The sequence below is a fragment of the Cebidichthys violaceus genome, unplaced genomic scaffold (genome assembly GCF_023349555.1).
Source record: "Cebidichthys violaceus isolate CVI_PGR_0920_01 unplaced genomic scaffold, fCebVio1.0.p SCAF_17, whole genome shotgun sequence".
NCBI lineage: Eukaryota > Metazoa > Chordata > Actinopteri > Perciformes > Stichaeidae > Cebidichthys > Cebidichthys violaceus.
The window spans coordinates 2,648,029-2,664,884 of NW_027176340.1; the positions used below are offsets into that span (position 1 = coordinate 2,648,029).

Consider the following 16,856-nt stretch of genomic DNA (forward strand, 5'->3'; position numbering starts at 1 on the left):
GCCTTCATGTAGCTCAGAGCTACTAAAATAACTATTGTGTAAATCGTCAGCTTGCACAGAACAAAGATACAAGACCTGCATCTCAAACTGAAAATAAACCGTGTGTGTTGTGTGGGAGACCACCACTGCACTGAAACAAAAATATCCTCCTTTGCTCGGGTCTAACTCTTTTTTCACATGTGAACAAAATACGGCACGAGTAGAGACGGTACAGGGTTGTTCTCCAAACACTTTATTTTGTGAACTTGAAAGGGTAATGCCGCCTAAACTGTGACCTTCAAATTCTTTGAATCTAATCAGCCGGGCTGAAGACTTATTCTTTCATTCAGAGAAACGTATTATTTGACAGACTGTGTGTATTTCACAGGGGCAGGTCTGGAGGAAGTGAAAAGGTGGCGGGAGGCTCAAAATGAGAATCTGACAAGAGGGACAGCATTAGATATATTTGTCACATATATGAACGGATGCTACAGTTGGTATATTTCAGTTGGTATGTTGCTGCACCGTCTCCGAGGAGCCGGCTGCATCAGCCCTGAAGGGTGTGGTGTACAGCACCGTGCAGCCGCACTGAAACACAAGCTGTCTAATGCTGCACAGAGAAAGAGAGCGAGACCGCCTGACTGCTGGTAAAGGGACCCTTGTGTTTAAAGTTGACTGGTATAATCTAGACTAATATTAGACATGTCTTTTTCTTTTATGATGATGCTGATTAAACCAAACTTCTATCATTTTCCAACAATTAGATAACATTTTCAAATAGTTCCATGACTTACAAAGCACAGCATGGGTTCCAAACTGCATTTCAATTCACCTTTTTATTCTTTATTCTGTAGTTTCACTCATATATAGCTAGAACAAAATCTCATTTTACTCCTATTTGTAATTGTTGTTTTGTATTCTAATGTGTTTTCTGTTTAATGTTGATTATATTTTTGTAATTGGTTGTATTGCGTGATTATGCATAACAAAAAATTGCATGCATTTACAACTTATTGTCCTGACAATATTTTTATTTTTTTATTTTTAGTCTTCTTAGGTCTCACTATCACACATATCCCCACCACGTCGACACACACACACACACACACACACACACACACACACACACACACACACACACACACACACACACACACCCTTTTCAAAAAATAACACAAGGATTAAATAAAGGAAGGAAAATATTTCTTGGTATTTATTCATCAGCTTTCTCAAACATGAGGTTATGGTGACCTTGACACACTATGGCTGGATATATTGACGTGACATTCTGTGATCTTCTTCATGCATCTTTAGCTCGTCTGAAACGTCGTCTGCTTTAAAACGGGGACAAACTGGCAGAATAAAGCAACTTCTGGTTCCCCCCTCGTCTCTCAGCTATGTTACATGATTATTACAGACACCAAAAAGAATTTAGGTTCAAAATAAAATAGTTGAAGAAAGAAAACTATGATGACACTGTCAACTCCTTTTTTTTTTTTTTTTTACAATTAAAATTTTTAACAATTTACTGCCAAAATAAAGACAGCTCTGCATTCTTTTCACACGACAAAAGTGCATTTTACATTCCTTACATTTTTTTCCTCATAAAACATATTTGATGTCTTACTATCATCCTTTGCACAAAGGACTTGTTTTATACTTTCACCCAAAAAAAAAAAAAAAAAAAAGCCTTGTTTTTACCGTTGACATAGTATATTTCTTTCTCTTATTTCATTACAGCACACATTCAGCACAATATGGCAAACTGTCAGCGGCATTATATGCAATGCTCTGAGCAAAGTCACCAAGCACTCCCATTAATCTCGTTTACTTTTGCTGCGCCACATCGCTAATGTTTTCTGCAATAATGGATGGGAGTCTCAGTGCTACGCATAAAGATTTGTTTCTTAGTAGAGCGCTGCCTGTTGCAGAGGTATGAGCGGATTCCTTTCTGACTGGCCATGTTCTCTATGTGTTTAAAGCGTCTCCTTGTCGACTTAGTCCTTACTGATGTCCAGCTCTGCTGCTGAAGGTCACCTGCTGACGGTCGCCGCTATCAGAGGGAGCAGCGCTGCTGTTAGAGGACCGGAGAGGCGTGTTGCTGAGCCGCACTCCATGGCATTTTCCTGCAGAAGACACAGTCATTTGTGATACATGTGGATCTGTTCAGGGTCAAATATTGAATATTGACAGGGTGGATATATCCTTGTTTTGTCTGTGGAGGACAGTAGCGGACGCTAATAGATGTGAACCGTTGATGTTGATGTAGAACAAGTTCAACCACTTTATTTGAAGATAAAAAACAAAATGAAACCCAACTAAAAGACTCTTAATAATCCATAATTGCACAGGCAGACTGTGTGTAAGTTTGGTATGGTTAGAGTTGAGGTAGTACGTAAGCCTTTGGGTGATATTTTGTCTAATTACCTTCTTTTTTCATCAAAATAAATGTGCTAACCTCAGGGTTAATTTATTATTATAGAGACGTATTTTTTTTTTTTTATATATAACATCTTTACTCTATTATAATTGTATATATTGTGTATTGTGACGTGTATTTTTCTTGTATTTTTCTTTATACCTGTAACCTATTGCTGCTTGTAACGAAATAATTTCCCCTCGCGGAATCAATAAAGTTACTATCTATCTATCTATCTATCTATCTATCTATCTATCTATCTATCTATCTATCTATCTATTATTATGTATTTACAACCAGTATGACTGTCTGACTCTTTGCCCCTTTGGACTTCTTTTTAACAATATCATAGCGTTCCCATAAACCAACAACTAGTACGGCGTTACAATATTATTATCAGCAATGTGAATGATGGCCAAAAAACGACAAACGTAAGATTCAAGTTGTAATAAGCTAGCCTGGCTCTGTTTGAGTTAAATATATGCCTTTGAGCGCCTCTAAATATTCGTTACGTCTCCGTATAACTGTAGGCCACATGTAGTCACACACTTGCATGCAGACAAACACACACAGGTCCTCATACCTCAGGGTGGAAAGGATGACACGATTCAGGCTTCTTCCTGTCCTTCTGAAACTTCAGTCTGTCACATTTTAGTGACTCGTTGTGTTCAAAGGCGTCAAGGGTGTAAAGACATCAACTGACCGACCAACTCATTTAGGCCGAAGCAACGCTTCAGTAGTGAAAGTCAAACATTGAACTTAAATAATTCTTACAGTCAGTAACTCCAAAAAAAAAAATGTTAGGATCTACTTTCTGCATCCGCTTCCACAAAAAAAAGGATATACATGATCTCGTTGGGATCCATGGTTACTGGAGGAGAACTGCTGCAGTCACACTTGTTGTCCACGACAACCATGAAGAGGTTGCTGCTGGGAATCTGCTGTATGACAAAAGACCTGAAACAGAGACAGACGCTGGAGTTAAACTGTTGATTGATTATCAGCAGACTGAACATCTACCGTCAGTATTTGATGATTCGCGGTGTCTGCTGTTGGCCTGACGGAGTACCTGACACAGCCCCCACAGTCAATGTTGCCGGTCGTTTCCTTGATGGTGCGTTCGGAGACGAAGGCGGGGTATTCTGTATCGCACGGCACCATCGTGGTTTTACCCCGAGACCTCTGAGCTGAATGTGTGAGAAATTGATTCAAAACCACAGGGAAAAAAAAAAAACAGAGAAGAGAAGAGCTCCACTTCTCATAGTCTCTCTCACACACATTTCGCTTCTCACACACACACACACACACACACACACACACGCACACACACACACCTGTAATGATCATCAACCACAGTTACCTTTAACTGACAGATCCACGTTCCACCAGCTGTACAGGTTAAATTCCAGCAGGAAACTGTTGTGAGGAAATACTTATTAATGTCAGGTAACGCAAAGACGAGAATGGATTCATTGTGAACTACTGGCTTTCTCAAAGTAAAAAATAGTAAATGAGATTATGTATTAATATTTAAGCACAATAATAAGGAGTAAGCAACCAGGAATGTCTTGTTCCTGGTTGACATACTAACATGACGAGTTCAGTCAGGAGCCACTTAACAACAGTGAAAGGCTGAAAGAGAGCAAAAGAGCCAACGTTAGAGTCTGAAATGAAACTCTGTACGAGGTTGTCTACATTTCTAGACTGTGCTCTATACTGATGTTCCTCCAGCGTTGACCACAAACTCTGAGATAGCTTTCAAGGTCGACGCTGATCACTTTAAACTCAGGTTGTACAAATGTAGATGTCAATCGTTGCTTCTAGAGTCATCTCGTGTCTTACATCGGACAGAGTGCGAGCGCTGTCGCTGCTCCCGGCGTACTCTCTGCAAACGGCCTGGTAATCGTACAGCGCGATCCTGCGAAAGCAAACACTGGTCGTAATAACCATCAAATATGATGTTTATAACGGCATGCTTTTTAAAGTCAGCTTTAAACGTGTGTAAAGTTCAGGACTCAGGAGGAAAAAATGTTCTGCCGCGTCTCAGACCTTTTGAAGGACCCCATTTGGAGAAGTTTGTTCATAACGGCACCCTCCACCTCTCCGAAGAAGAGCCCTGTCTGAGAGAGAAGTCACGTGCATCACAGCTGAACGCGTGCACCGAGTGGACAGAATCATGAGGACAAAGGACTTTCTCTTAACTAAGTAAGTTGTAATTAAAGATGTGTTCATCAGCGGAGAAACTGGTATTTATTTCACTGTGTTTTATGATCAGATCTAACCATTATTGAGTTTCTGTGGGATGTTCTAAGTGCAAAATGACAAGTGGACTTTCATTGCCTTCCAGACCGTTAATCTTATTTGGAAGAACCCCATGTTGTGCGAAAACATCCAAGGACCTTGAACATGCAAACACGAACATTACAGTTTACACAGTACCTGAGACTGCTCCTCTGTGACCAGGATGAAGGCATTGTTGTCAATGAGATAACAGTTAATGTCCTGTCAGAGGGGCAAATAAAACGAATATGTTAACGAAATAACCTGAACAAAAAAAAAAATAGAAAGTTAGAGTCGTGTGACTGCTCTTACCGCGTTATCGCAGCTAATGCTACATTTTCCGTCCAGAGCTGTACACTGAGAACAAAACACGAGCAGTGAAGCTTCACAGCTAATAAAGGAGCTCGTTGTAAAAGGCTCCAGCAGTCGTTGTGTATTTACCTGTCTGCAGGCAGTCCAGAACTTCCTCTGAAAGAACTCCAGCTTCATCTGGATCCCTACGGCTGAGCATAAAACCGAACGCATAACAGACGGCGCAATATTCAAAAATACGTCTCAACATGAAGATAATTATGAAAGATGGGTCAGAGGTCGTTCGTTACCTGCAACGATTGGAGACTTTCTGTCATCGAGGAGCTGGATCGCTGTGCTGGCCAAAACCACGCTCTTATTTTCCAAAGCTGGAGAAGGAAGAGCGGAGAATACTCAGATTACACTTTCTGCTCACTAGATGGTGCCCTTTACTCACCGCTTGGCAAGGCTGAAAAGGAAACCGCAGTACCGCTCCATTACATTACATTACAGCAAAAGTCTGGTCAGAGCTTTTCCTACAGCCAGATGACTCCGATAATTCTGAAATGGGCGCCGTGATAGGATCATTTCAGGTTATGAGTGGATGCAGTCGTCATTAACAGAGGAAAGGTGGTAAAATTCGCCCGGAGAGTGAGACCCGAATCCTCCATCCTCTGCCTCCGCAGGCTGAACGTGGGCAACATTAACGGCGTAAAAAAGCTGCGAGGGAGGTGAGCTGTGCTGCACATCCTATCAGTGGAGACCAGTAAAAACCACAGTCCATAACAGAGAGTGGGACGCGCAAAGAGACTGATTAAGATGTTCAAATTCTGAATGACTAAAGCCACCAGATGCGTTTCCAAAAAAGGCATTTATAAAAACGCTGCACTCGATAATTGAAAATACATTAAGATGGACAGTGCAGTTTTGGTTCTGGATCAGGGGACTTTTATTTTGTACTGAGCAAATTATCTTAAATCTCTGGGTTTCGTTTCCGCGTACCTGTGCTGAAGGGGATGGAGTAGAGAAATGTGCCGGGGACCTGCTCTGCAGCTCTCTTGTACCACAGGGGGAAGTGGTCGGCATTAAACACACCCTCCTTGTCCTCCGCTGTCAGGAAATCTCTGAGGAAGCGCGCACAGAATGAAAGCGAGGAGAGGAGCGAAGGATTAGATTAATCAAGCCCAATCAGGGCCTCGCCCTGCGCCGCAAGTGGTGATCGGCAGAGGCGTCGAGCAGCGGGACTCACTGATTGGAGAGCTGATCGGCAGGGACGAACAGGTTGGTCCTCGACAGGCCGGTCCGGGTGCCCAGGAAGGCGATCTCCACTCCTTTGTCTGAGTTCCTGTTGGTGTATGCAGAGCAGGAAAACACATCTGCGCGTCACTTTTTTCAGTGCTTTCCCTGAACGTTCCCGACTGATTTTGCAATGATTTTTGCAATGATATTGGAAGATTCAGATCTGCTGCCGATTACACTGAGAGGTGATGAGAGGAACGTTCTCGACGCAGCTGATCATTTTGGAGGTATATTGTCAAAATACCGTATTCTTTGTCTTAAAATAGCACTCACACGTCCACATTGTGTTCCATATATTCTTATTGTAAAGGGTTGGATGCTCATCATACACGCCAGGTGAGCAAGCTTCCCTTTTCTTAAGTAAAGAAAACGTACAGCAAAGAACATCACAATCACAATAATATCTACTTATCAAACATCAACGGAAGAAATAGTCCTCACATCACGTAGAGTAAATGTCCACCTATGCATTGAAAGTGGTTTGCTGTGATCGTTCCTCCGGTTCATTCAGCAGTTTGATTTAAAGAAATAAAGAGCGAATCTCCCAAAAGTTACATCCTTTTAAGTACAAACTTCCCTTTGTAGTGTCCTCACAAAAATGTGAGTGCCACTTTCTACAAAGGCATGCTTATTAAAGAGTTCATAACTAATGGTTAACAATGATTTAAACATCAGTAATAAGCCATCAAATAAATTAAAGAATAATCTTTGTGTTGTCAGGTTGTGAAAAATACCTTTGGCTGGTGATTCCTCTACTTGATCGTGGCAACGTATTACCATTAACTGATGCAGACTTGATTGATTATTGTAAGAACGCATAATAAATGATTTGCAAACATTTATAATATCAGATGACTCATAAACATTCAATGTTGGCTTATTAGAAAACCCTAATATTCACCTTTCGTAACACTTGTAAGTAGCCTCGCAAGGAGAATATGAAGCAGAACCAAAATGCTCTTACTCTGACTTGTTGAGGGCCAGTCCGGTCCAGTAGGCCTCCAGTGGAGCGGTGACCACGGAATCAAATAACACCTCCTGGATGAGCTCTCTGTCGCCTGCAGAGTGTCGTTTAAAGACCCAAAACATCCATCTCTCTTGTACCCATTATTTATTCATTTCAATCTTCGCGTGAGAATTAGAATTGGATCTGTGTGGTGTACTTCATCACGGTCTGACTCAGAGGTCCCTTACATTTGAGGTGCGGTCTGCGGCCCGTCATGAAGAGCTTGATGGCTTGAATCTGGGTCAGGTGACGGTGCTCGTGCTGCTCCTCCGTGTTGCAGTAAGTCCTGTGGTCCAAACAGAGGCCCCGCTGTTACATCGCGGTCCCTCAACATCCCCGATGAACACAGAGGGATAACCTACATAACGCATGAATGCCCGCTCCCATAACCCCAGCCTTACCATTCATCTGCCAGGGCGACATCTGGCTGTTCCAGATCACGGAGCCCTGAAAAACACAAGTCAGTAACGCTTCAGCAATGCCAGCCTGAGTGGAGTGATACAGTAAGCCCCTTCAGAGTGGCACGCATCTCACTGTATTCAGGCTTTAGTTAATAACGGCGCTAATAACAGAGTCAGAGCGACATACCGGCTTCCACCGACACGTTTCCTCTGAAGAAGTACTTTCCATGACCTCTGGAGAGAGCGACTCCAACACTGGAGACACAAGCAGAGGGAGGGAATCGACGTTTTTTTAAACGGTAACCGAGACACAATTCAATCCAATTCCATAAAATAAACTGACAGAAGGTCGTTTGAGGAATGTAATGAAACTTTTTCTCCACCTAAATGGCGTTCCTTTGATGTCAGTGTAGTAATAGTCATTGTGCATCTTCAGGACACGCCTCTAAAGAGAGCAGAACAAAACAAAATTGCGCAGATGAGATTTACTCCTCGAGTCTAGAGGCAACAGAGAGAAGAACCCTCTTTTCCGACAAAGAGACGGCAGACATCTTCATCGGCGGCCTCACCCCTCTGTCCACCGTCTTCTTCACCTCCATGGAGAAAGTCCCCGTCCTCCTGTTCACCATAGCGTTGCGTAGCTGAAAGACAAAGAACACAGAGAGGCACAGAGGGCAGAGGAGTCAAGGCCGGGTCACTGATCCAGCGGCTGCCGTTTTATAGGATACTGAAAAGTGCGTCTAGCGTTTCATATTTTTTAAGATACACACAATATCATCTTTGTCTTCCCATTCCACCTCAGAGAGATCCACACTGCTGTAGTTGGGCTTCCTCCTCTTCTGACCATCCTGATACTGAGGACACAGAGGAGCACAATAGACACAGAAATGATCCACTTTGTGTAGTGACATTCTATTTGGACTAACCGCTGCATAAACAATGTCTGCTGCTCTAGCCTGACCGACTGGTGAAATCACGTGACACATCATTTTCAAATGTACGAGTTTGATATTAAATAAAACAAATCTAAATATTGAGGGGAAAAAAAAAGCTTCGCTGTAATCTGTCTTTTGTGTTTCAATGTCAAAAGTATGCTGCTATTCATCAAGGCTTGTTATGGAGGTTTTGCAGTGTAATTATTCAACAAATGGTCTGTGAAGTTAACACTGTCAGGTAAATTAAAAATGATTACTATGATTGATAGGAAGTCTACGTCAATGCATTAATCTGTCATTAAAATGTCAAACTCTGCTTCTGCATGTCGTCTGGTTCACAAGAAACAACAAGTCAAATGACTACAACCACAGCACAGTTTTAGCCACAAAGACACACTCACAAAAAAACAACACAGACCAACACAAAGACAGTTGCACAGAGAGGAATAGCACTAACACTGGCACACACAGATCCACTAGCACAGCCATAGCTCCTGAGGAACCAGCGGTCCCAAGGAAGAGCGGCTGTGGTCTCTGCCAGCGAGTGTTAAGTTACCTCTGGGAAATCTCAGGCCAGCCAGCCCTATGTGTGGCCTTTATCCCTGCATGCATACATCAAAGGAAAAGGTTGGGATTACAGACTACACGAGTCCATTTCGCCTCACTAAAAACACATTTGTCTCTGTGTGCCCTCGTTAACGGAGGCTTTCAGTTCATCATTTCTGTTATTCAAAGAATTGCATGGACAAAAAACAAATGAGGAGAACAGGGTAAAAGTCAGGGAATGCTGTGAGACTTTCCTGGTGAAGATAAGTAATGTTAAGAAACTGAGTTACCAAAGGCCTGAGGTCCGGATGAATCAGGATGTAGCCATTATTTGTGATGGCAAATGCGTACCCATGGATTCCTAACTAGAAACACAGAATCAGATACACAGGGAAGAAATAAAAAAAAAAAAAACAACAAAATGCATATTAATGAATTCATTTATTGAAAGTAAAAAGTACGAGAACAGCTGATTGTACCATATGTTTAGGGATGAGCTTCATCAGCTCCTGCAGAGGGATGTCTGTTCCTACGACCCCCAACAGAATACCCTGGTTCTTCTGCACGAAGAGATTCAAAACGCACACGCACCACTCATGAAGAAGTCTGTGTGGATATTCACTGAGCAATGGAGAAAGAAGTACTCATACCCTCGTAAAAGTAACAATACCACGACGTTAAAAATACTCCATTAAAGGTAGAATTCAAAAATCCTGTAAAGTATTAGCAACAAAATGTGCTAAAGTATCAAAAGCAAAAGGTACCGTTGCATAAAGAAATGTCCCGTCAGTGATATACATGACAGATAATACTGATTCCTCAACGTGTACATTCTAATATTTATTTTTAAAGGCGCTACGGGACAAAAAAAAGTTGCGAGACATTCATTCAGACTTCGCCGACTCACTCACCGTCTCGTTCTTTGTGCTGAAGACAGGCATGGCAACGGTAGTCATCAGGCTGGGGCCCGCTTTGTCCTTCAACTGAGGAACAGAAAGAAGACATTCCTAACTGTTGAATGCTGCTATTTTGAGCTGCGTAATCCCATTGGGGGGGGGGGGGGGGGGGGGTCAGCATGTTCTCTGATCAGGTTTGTAAGCATCAAACTGCACAGAGAAAGACACACATTTTAAACCGCATTACCAAGCCTACAGAACTCATTTACTCAGCATTTCTTAATCGGTACATCACATTGTTGTTGTTAGTTTTTGTTTTGAGCAAAAACTAACAAACTTACACAGATTTATTACCCTGCATAATTCAATTTGAGCTGACAAGCTGAGATTCATTCATTGTCATTGGATTGCTACTGCAACTACTGTAGAAAAATGCCATTAATGAATCATTTTATTTAAAAAAAAAAACCTGTCTAAACTATTCCAGAAAATCATGTGAGGATTTAAATGTACAAGCTGCCTTGGAAATGTTACATCAATGTTAACGGCCGAAGAAACAATTCAGTTTTTTTTCCCCTCCACACAGTACAGTAGCTAATTAGCAGTGAAGAGGCAGCCTAATTGACATGAAATTCAATTAAAACTTTTAGATAGAAAAGTGAGGAGGGGAATAACAGCTTCAGGACTTAGACAATAATGAAGGCAAAAGTGGCTACAAACGTAAGTGGTCGGGGACACAAAGGTCTCATTAGATCACAGTGCTATTTGACACAGAATTAATTAATGGCGGCGTCCAAATGACTTCCTGCAGAACCACCAGGATCCCGGTCGCAGCCTCTCTGTTGTCAAACCTGAACCGCGTGCGTCTCAGAGGAGGTCAGTTCAGAGGGATGAAGGCTGACATAATTAAGCACGTGAGCGCCGTTAAAGTAGGTCTGCTATTCCCTCGCCTCGTGAGCCGACCCAGCCGAGTGTGCCCGTGTCCCTGTTTGTGTGGTTGGATGTTAATTTGTGTATGTGCATGCATATGAAACAAACGAGCTGTGAATTTGTAGCGTGTGTGCTATCTAGCGCTTGACAAAATGAAGAATGGTGGGTCCTTAAATTCATCAAAACACACAATGGAAGCGGAAAACTGGACCGCTTAAATCCACACACACACACACACACACACACACACACACACACACACACACACACACACACACACACACACACACACACACAGGTAAAGCCAAGCACGCCAACACCCCCCGCCCCCCTCTCCTTTTCCCTTTTCTCTCTCTTTCTTGGTCTCCCCTCCAATGTCAGTTTTATTATGGGCTTTAGGAGATAAAATGCAATGATCCACAGAATGATGAATGGTGTGTCTGAGGCTGAGATACAAGAGCACACACTCCAGAGGACAATCTCCCAACCCTTCTGTGTGTGTGTGTGTGTGTGTGTGTGTGTGTGTGTGTGTGTGTGTGTGTGTTTGGTGTGTGCATGCTCATAAGCTTGGTACTGGATAGAAGTACAATGAATGCTCATTTACTGCTCCTGCCCCCCCAGAGAAGAAGAGCATCTCCTCACTTTTGACTTCCTAAGAGATCTTAAAGTCGGGACTATAAGCAAACCATTTAACCTCGGAAGTTCCTCTCGAGCACTTCTACTTTATTCAACATGACTCAAATTTGAGTCGCAGGGGGGGGAAACCTTTTATAACCCGCGTGTGATCTCCTTGTCTGACGCTCGTTCATGGCTACTTCCTGCAGCATCCGGTCGATTCTTTTATGATAAGACAAGCGATAAATTATGTTTCAGACAAATATGATGCTAGAACAAGAGCGCGTAAAGATCAGATCACGTCTATATATTTACCTTATGAGCCTGGGAAAGCTGAAATGAAAGAAAGAAAAGACGCATAAAGATTGAATCATCCAGAGGATCAAAGCCTTCACATTGTGCAATGACTTTATGGACTCAGATGTACGGAGGTGGGTGGGTGGGGGGGGGGATCCATACAGATTAATGAAGCTCATAATGAGGAATCATTCCAGCAGCATAAAGAGTAATGATGAGAATGCGGACCAACACATATGCACATCTACCGTACGCTACAGGGATGCAGAAAATAACGTGAATCCTGCAAAATAACACAGAAAACAGCCTCAAAAAAAAGAGTAATCAAAGCATGTCGCTGCACTGTGCAGACACACATGCAGTCGCACTCATATACAAAAATGTAAATCGGGGATGAGGACTCGTAACTTGGGACAATAACAAGGAAGCTAGCGATACCGCTTCCACCTTAGACGTAAAAGCGCTGTAACACACTCACGGCACTGTCCACGTAAGCTTCAGTCCACACCGTGTCGTGCTCGTGGTCAATGACCTTCGGGCGGCTCATGACGTGAAGGTACCTCATCACGTTCTCCTGAACGTCCGCTAAGGTCGAGATCTGACTGAAATAACCTGCAATCAAACGCACACGATACCGTATGTTAAGCTAACATGAGAGACAGCGCTTACGTACTTTCACAATGTGTAATCCTACATGCATTTGGACTATTTGAGACTGAAAAATGGATGTGCACTGGTGAAGGAAGTACTGGATCAGCAATGGTTGGTCCTGCATCTGGAACTTAAATAAAAGTACTTTCAGAAAACAGTGCCGTACAAAGGATTTTATAAATACTGACGTCTTGTGCCTCCCCTTACCCCTTTACAAAATGGTGTAATTTCCTGCTGATGTCCCTGACATTACTGCGCTGTGCTGAACCACCCTGGAAAACAGGTTTTCAAGTGGTCCACTTTACACTGACACGGGAGCGGTTTTTTTGACTCGTGTCAGCTCCCGCCGTTGCCGTCAATGCTTCATATTAGACACGTAAGGTCATTCCACAGCGGGGAGCGGCGTGGGGAGGATGTTTGGGGCCTGTCTCCCCACAATCCCTCTGTGATCTGTTTTCCCCGACTGTTACTCTCCTTTCCAGAGGGCACTCATCCAGAGCGTTGACACGTAGGGGCCATCAGCGGCGAGCAGCCAAGAGGGACACACTCTGACAGGAAGAGGGATTAGAGCAGATTGACCTCTGACCCTCCCCGAGTGCCACTTCATTGCCTCTTGGCAGAAAGAGTCTGAGCCAGCACATACACATGCACACACGAAAAACACACATACCATTCACGTCCACAGCCAAACTACACGTACACACACACACACACACACACACACACACACACACCCTCCACAGGAACATCCCATCAGCTCGTGCTCCACACTCTGACAGGAAGCTGTCTTGAGAAGCGTTTATCAAAAGGTCCCAAACCTTTGTTGGCACACGCCATCCATTTGAGGTTATCGGCGAATGCAGACTCTCGTCCAATGAGGTACGGGAATATTCGCACCTGTGCAGAGGACACATGGATGTCGAGAGTTTCAAAGATGGAAGGTGATGCGTCTCCTTAGTACTTTATCTTTCTGTCCTGATTCTATCGGGCTTTGGAGCTGCATGTTTTCACATCGTCATGACGAAACACTGAGCATTAAAGCTGCTCTTTCTTTTCATTCTTTAACTTTTTTTTCAGTCCACCTTTTGTTATTTGGGGATTCTTTTTCAGTTTGTATTGTACTCTCAGTGCAGTTAAATTCTATTAATTTTCTTTTGTTGGGGGGGGGGGGGGGGGGTTTGGCATGAGGGCATAATCCACTGTCCTTTTAAAGAACGCAGTGTGACATTTTGCCAAACCTGCACGGCTCATTGGCTCCAGATGCTTTGCTAAGCATGAAGCATATAGAAAACACTGAATGGCTGCCATATAGCGGCCCTGAGGGTATACGAGGAGGGGGGTGGGGGGGGGGAGATGGGGTACCCTGCCAAATACTGCCCTGCACCCTGCCAAACACTGCCAACACACATATGCTTGATAGGACTGAACAAAAGCCCCGGAGCTGTTGTTTTTATTGCTTTGTGAGTGGCACAGCAGTCCATTTCATTTCAACTGCGTTTAGGTCTTACAAAGAGAGGCTAACAAAAGATTTTAAACCCATCGTTGAGTCCAGGAAGAAATGAGGGGAAGGCACAGCAGTGTGGGGGGGGGGGGACTGAGCTGCTTGCACTGCACACACTCTGCCCTTGAAAGCAGTTAATTTCCAATGTTTTATTTCTCGCGGGGGGGGGGGGGGAACATTGTGCTGTAATGCGTCAACACTTTGAAAAAGCATCATATTGAGATGGACTGTACATTACAGAGTTATGGGTGGTAATGAAGTAAAGAAAACAATTCCTCAGAACATCAAGACAGGCGGTCCAGCTGGCATAAAGTATTACAATGTACTTCTGTCCCCATGGAAGAAAACCAAAGGGCTTTTATTCTGAACATTAGGCACTGTGAGGAGCAGAACAGAAAAAGAAATAAAGTACTCGCCTTTCTTTCTGGCCAATTGTACTTCTCAAAAACGTCGTCGTACATTTCCGTCGCCCCGTCAGTCACAAGCATTATGGCCTGGCTGCACAAACTGCCATGTCCAGTTTGATTAAACTGCAAAATGAGAGAAAAAAACACATGAAGATATAAATATATATATATATATATATATATACGCGTTATTTAAACATCAAACAAACGGAGCTGTCCGTTTTCCACCGATGATGATGTCTGATACGACAGCCGTGCAGCCGTCAGTCAATAAAACACAGGACGATGTCCTGTAAATAAACCTGAGGAGTGCGGGCCGCTTTATTCTGATCCCAGAAGATGCATCGCAGTAATTAAGTGGTTTATTGACCTGAAGCGGAATGAATGTGGAGAGAAAAAGGAGGATGTAGTGATGCGGTCGCAGGACGAAACCTTGCTGAGCCTCTGAAATCACAGGAAGCCTTCAGAAAAAGCTGCTGTTGTTTTAAAGTGTGAAGCCTGGTAATAAAAAAAAAAAAAAAAAAGTTGTGGGAATGTCCCGACTTGTTTCGTCGCTGCAACGGTATTCATCATTTCTGTGTCTTAAAAGTTCGCATTGGTTGGCCACTTGTATGCAAGTTTTGTCTTATGTTAGAAAATGTTTGATTGTTATCTGTTCAATCATAGGAAATCAGCTCTAAAGCAAGTCATGAAATATTCATTCGGTTGCTCATAATAGACTTTTTTTTCCCCCCACAGGAACCATTTTTTTGACTTAGTGGGAGGAGCACAATGTGTTATCAATAACATCAACAATGTGTCCAAGCAGTGACAGTGAGCCAGCATGCACAGTGCAAGGAGTCTGAAACTGAAGCCGCTATAAGTGGATGTCAGCCATCCTTAATTCTATCATTTACACCTGGGCTTTCACATGTGATGAACAACGTGTGTTACGTCCCTCCCGTGGCCCGTGGGCTCTCCTCAAGCTCAGGGGGCCGACGTTGGAGGGTCGACTGCTCATCTGGTTCATCTGTGACTTTTACTTCTCTCTCCTCCCTGAGCTGCGTCTGGTTCTTTTTCCTCATGCACCCCCCCGCATACCACATGCCCTACACAGAAATGCATGCCTTTATTGCCGATGTGAACGTCCAAACGTTTCGTATCGTCGAGTTCGATAAATATCGTGTTTTAATAAATCTCTCACGTCGAAAACCCTTCGTTCACTGAGCCAGAGGAGCATTCTCAGCGAAAAAATGTCAAAAAGTCGTTATTGAAGACCCTCTGCACCGTCTGCTGCACGGCGTCTGTCCTTTAGCCTCTGTTTGAATGCATATTTGTGCCTTTGTTTCACTACTGTAAGTGAATAAGGAATAGTAAATCTAAATGTTAATGATAAAGGACGTAATCAATGACAGGGATCATTAAGTAATTGATGCTGATATAATCTAATCAATCCCACGCCCTCGTCGTGTGAGAGGAAAATTAATGATCTTGTTGTAAAGTCATCCAGCAAGGAGACGAGTTAAAATATGCTAAAATGTTGAATTATCTGCTCGCTGTTTTGTGATTCTTCCGTGTCGTCGGCCCGTGAGGGGGGAGGAGGGGGGGGGGGGGGGGGGGCGCTGAGCTTTTCTTTATCTCAACACTCCTCCTATGAAAATGGTGCAGTGCTCTTCAAAGTGCAGCGACTTTCTTTTTTTTGATCCGGTCTACGATCAAGGCTGCGTTTTCCGACTTAATTCACCGGGAAGTGGTGTAACAATGAATTTCGGTCGTAGGCTACCGGCTACGCCGATTACCATATTCATTGCAGGGCTTAATTAATCTGACAAACGCAGAGGTAAAAGCTGCAGTCCCCTCAGCTTCTGCAGCGCGCCGCCGCCTGAAAACAGGGAGATAAAAGGAGCGCGGCTCCTGGCCCTTATCTGCTTTTGTGTTCCAATCAGCCACGTTATTAATCATCGACATTAATTAGAGCCATTAATCACGACTCAGAATGGATGTGTCTGTGTTTGGAGGGCGGAACAGGGATAGCGCCGGAGCGTTTCGACAGGCGACACACCTCCCAAACACTCAAATATATTTGACTGGAGCGCTACTTTTTTTTATTTTTTTTTTTTTTATGATTAGCGGAGAACAAGCAGAGGGTTGTACTGGAACACTTCCTGTCACCGAAAACAAATGTGGCTTGTAAAACGAAAGTTTTCCTAATGTTCTGGTCAAGTGGAGTCCTTCACTTAAATGAAAACAAAGTGCCTCTGTGATGGCTGAACACAAATTCATTATTTCGATGTCAAATTAATCAATGAATTAATTAATAATCTTGTGAAAAACTCATGAATACTGAAAAGCAATGTCACATAATACCTAACAAATATTTAGTTGATCTGCTTTGGGATGAATGATTTCAGTGGAATATAGAGT

At 43.2% G+C, this 16,856-nt stretch overlaps 1 protein-coding gene across 1 annotated transcript in view; it reads right to left on the reverse strand.

Annotated features, from left to right (window-relative positions):
* Window positions 1–1,169: 1,169 nt before the first annotated feature.
* The window catches only part of LOC137874079 (voltage-dependent calcium channel subunit alpha-2/delta-3-like), a 17,089-nt gene continuing 1,402 nt past the window's right edge, over window positions 1,170–16,856 (reverse strand). Inside the window, exons 2-29 of the mRNA XM_068712710.1 lie at window positions 14,463–14,588; window positions 13,364–13,442; window positions 12,373–12,506; window positions 11,913–11,930; window positions 10,068–10,139; window positions 9,636–9,716; window positions 9,447–9,521; window positions 8,446–8,529; window positions 8,245–8,316; window positions 8,059–8,120; window positions 7,863–7,930; window positions 7,676–7,721; window positions 7,463–7,560; window positions 7,233–7,326; window positions 6,219–6,314; window positions 5,972–6,093; window positions 5,281–5,358; window positions 5,120–5,181; window positions 4,991–5,035; window positions 4,838–4,900; window positions 4,448–4,518; window positions 4,241–4,316; window positions 3,990–4,030; window positions 3,759–3,814; window positions 3,468–3,585; window positions 3,243–3,355; window positions 2,982–3,064; window positions 1,170–2,105 (exon numbers count right to left, since the gene is read on the reverse strand). Of these exons, the coding sequence (XP_068568811.1) occupies window positions 2,013–2,105; window positions 2,982–3,064; window positions 3,243–3,355; window positions 3,468–3,585; window positions 3,759–3,814; window positions 3,990–4,030; window positions 4,241–4,316; window positions 4,448–4,518; window positions 4,838–4,900; window positions 4,991–5,035; window positions 5,120–5,181; window positions 5,281–5,358; window positions 5,972–6,093; window positions 6,219–6,314; window positions 7,233–7,326; window positions 7,463–7,560; window positions 7,676–7,721; window positions 7,863–7,930; window positions 8,059–8,120; window positions 8,245–8,316; window positions 8,446–8,529; window positions 9,447–9,521; window positions 9,636–9,716; window positions 10,068–10,139; window positions 11,913–11,930; window positions 12,373–12,506; window positions 13,364–13,442; window positions 14,463–14,588 (2,226 nt within the window). The 3' untranslated portion in view covers window positions 1,170–2,012. The remainder of the gene's footprint in view (window positions 2,106–2,981; window positions 3,065–3,242; window positions 3,356–3,467; window positions 3,586–3,758; window positions 3,815–3,989; window positions 4,031–4,240; window positions 4,317–4,447; window positions 4,519–4,837; window positions 4,901–4,990; window positions 5,036–5,119; window positions 5,182–5,280; window positions 5,359–5,971; window positions 6,094–6,218; window positions 6,315–7,232; window positions 7,327–7,462; window positions 7,561–7,675; window positions 7,722–7,862; window positions 7,931–8,058; window positions 8,121–8,244; window positions 8,317–8,445; window positions 8,530–9,446; window positions 9,522–9,635; window positions 9,717–10,067; window positions 10,140–11,912; window positions 11,931–12,372; window positions 12,507–13,363; window positions 13,443–14,462; window positions 14,589–16,856) is intronic.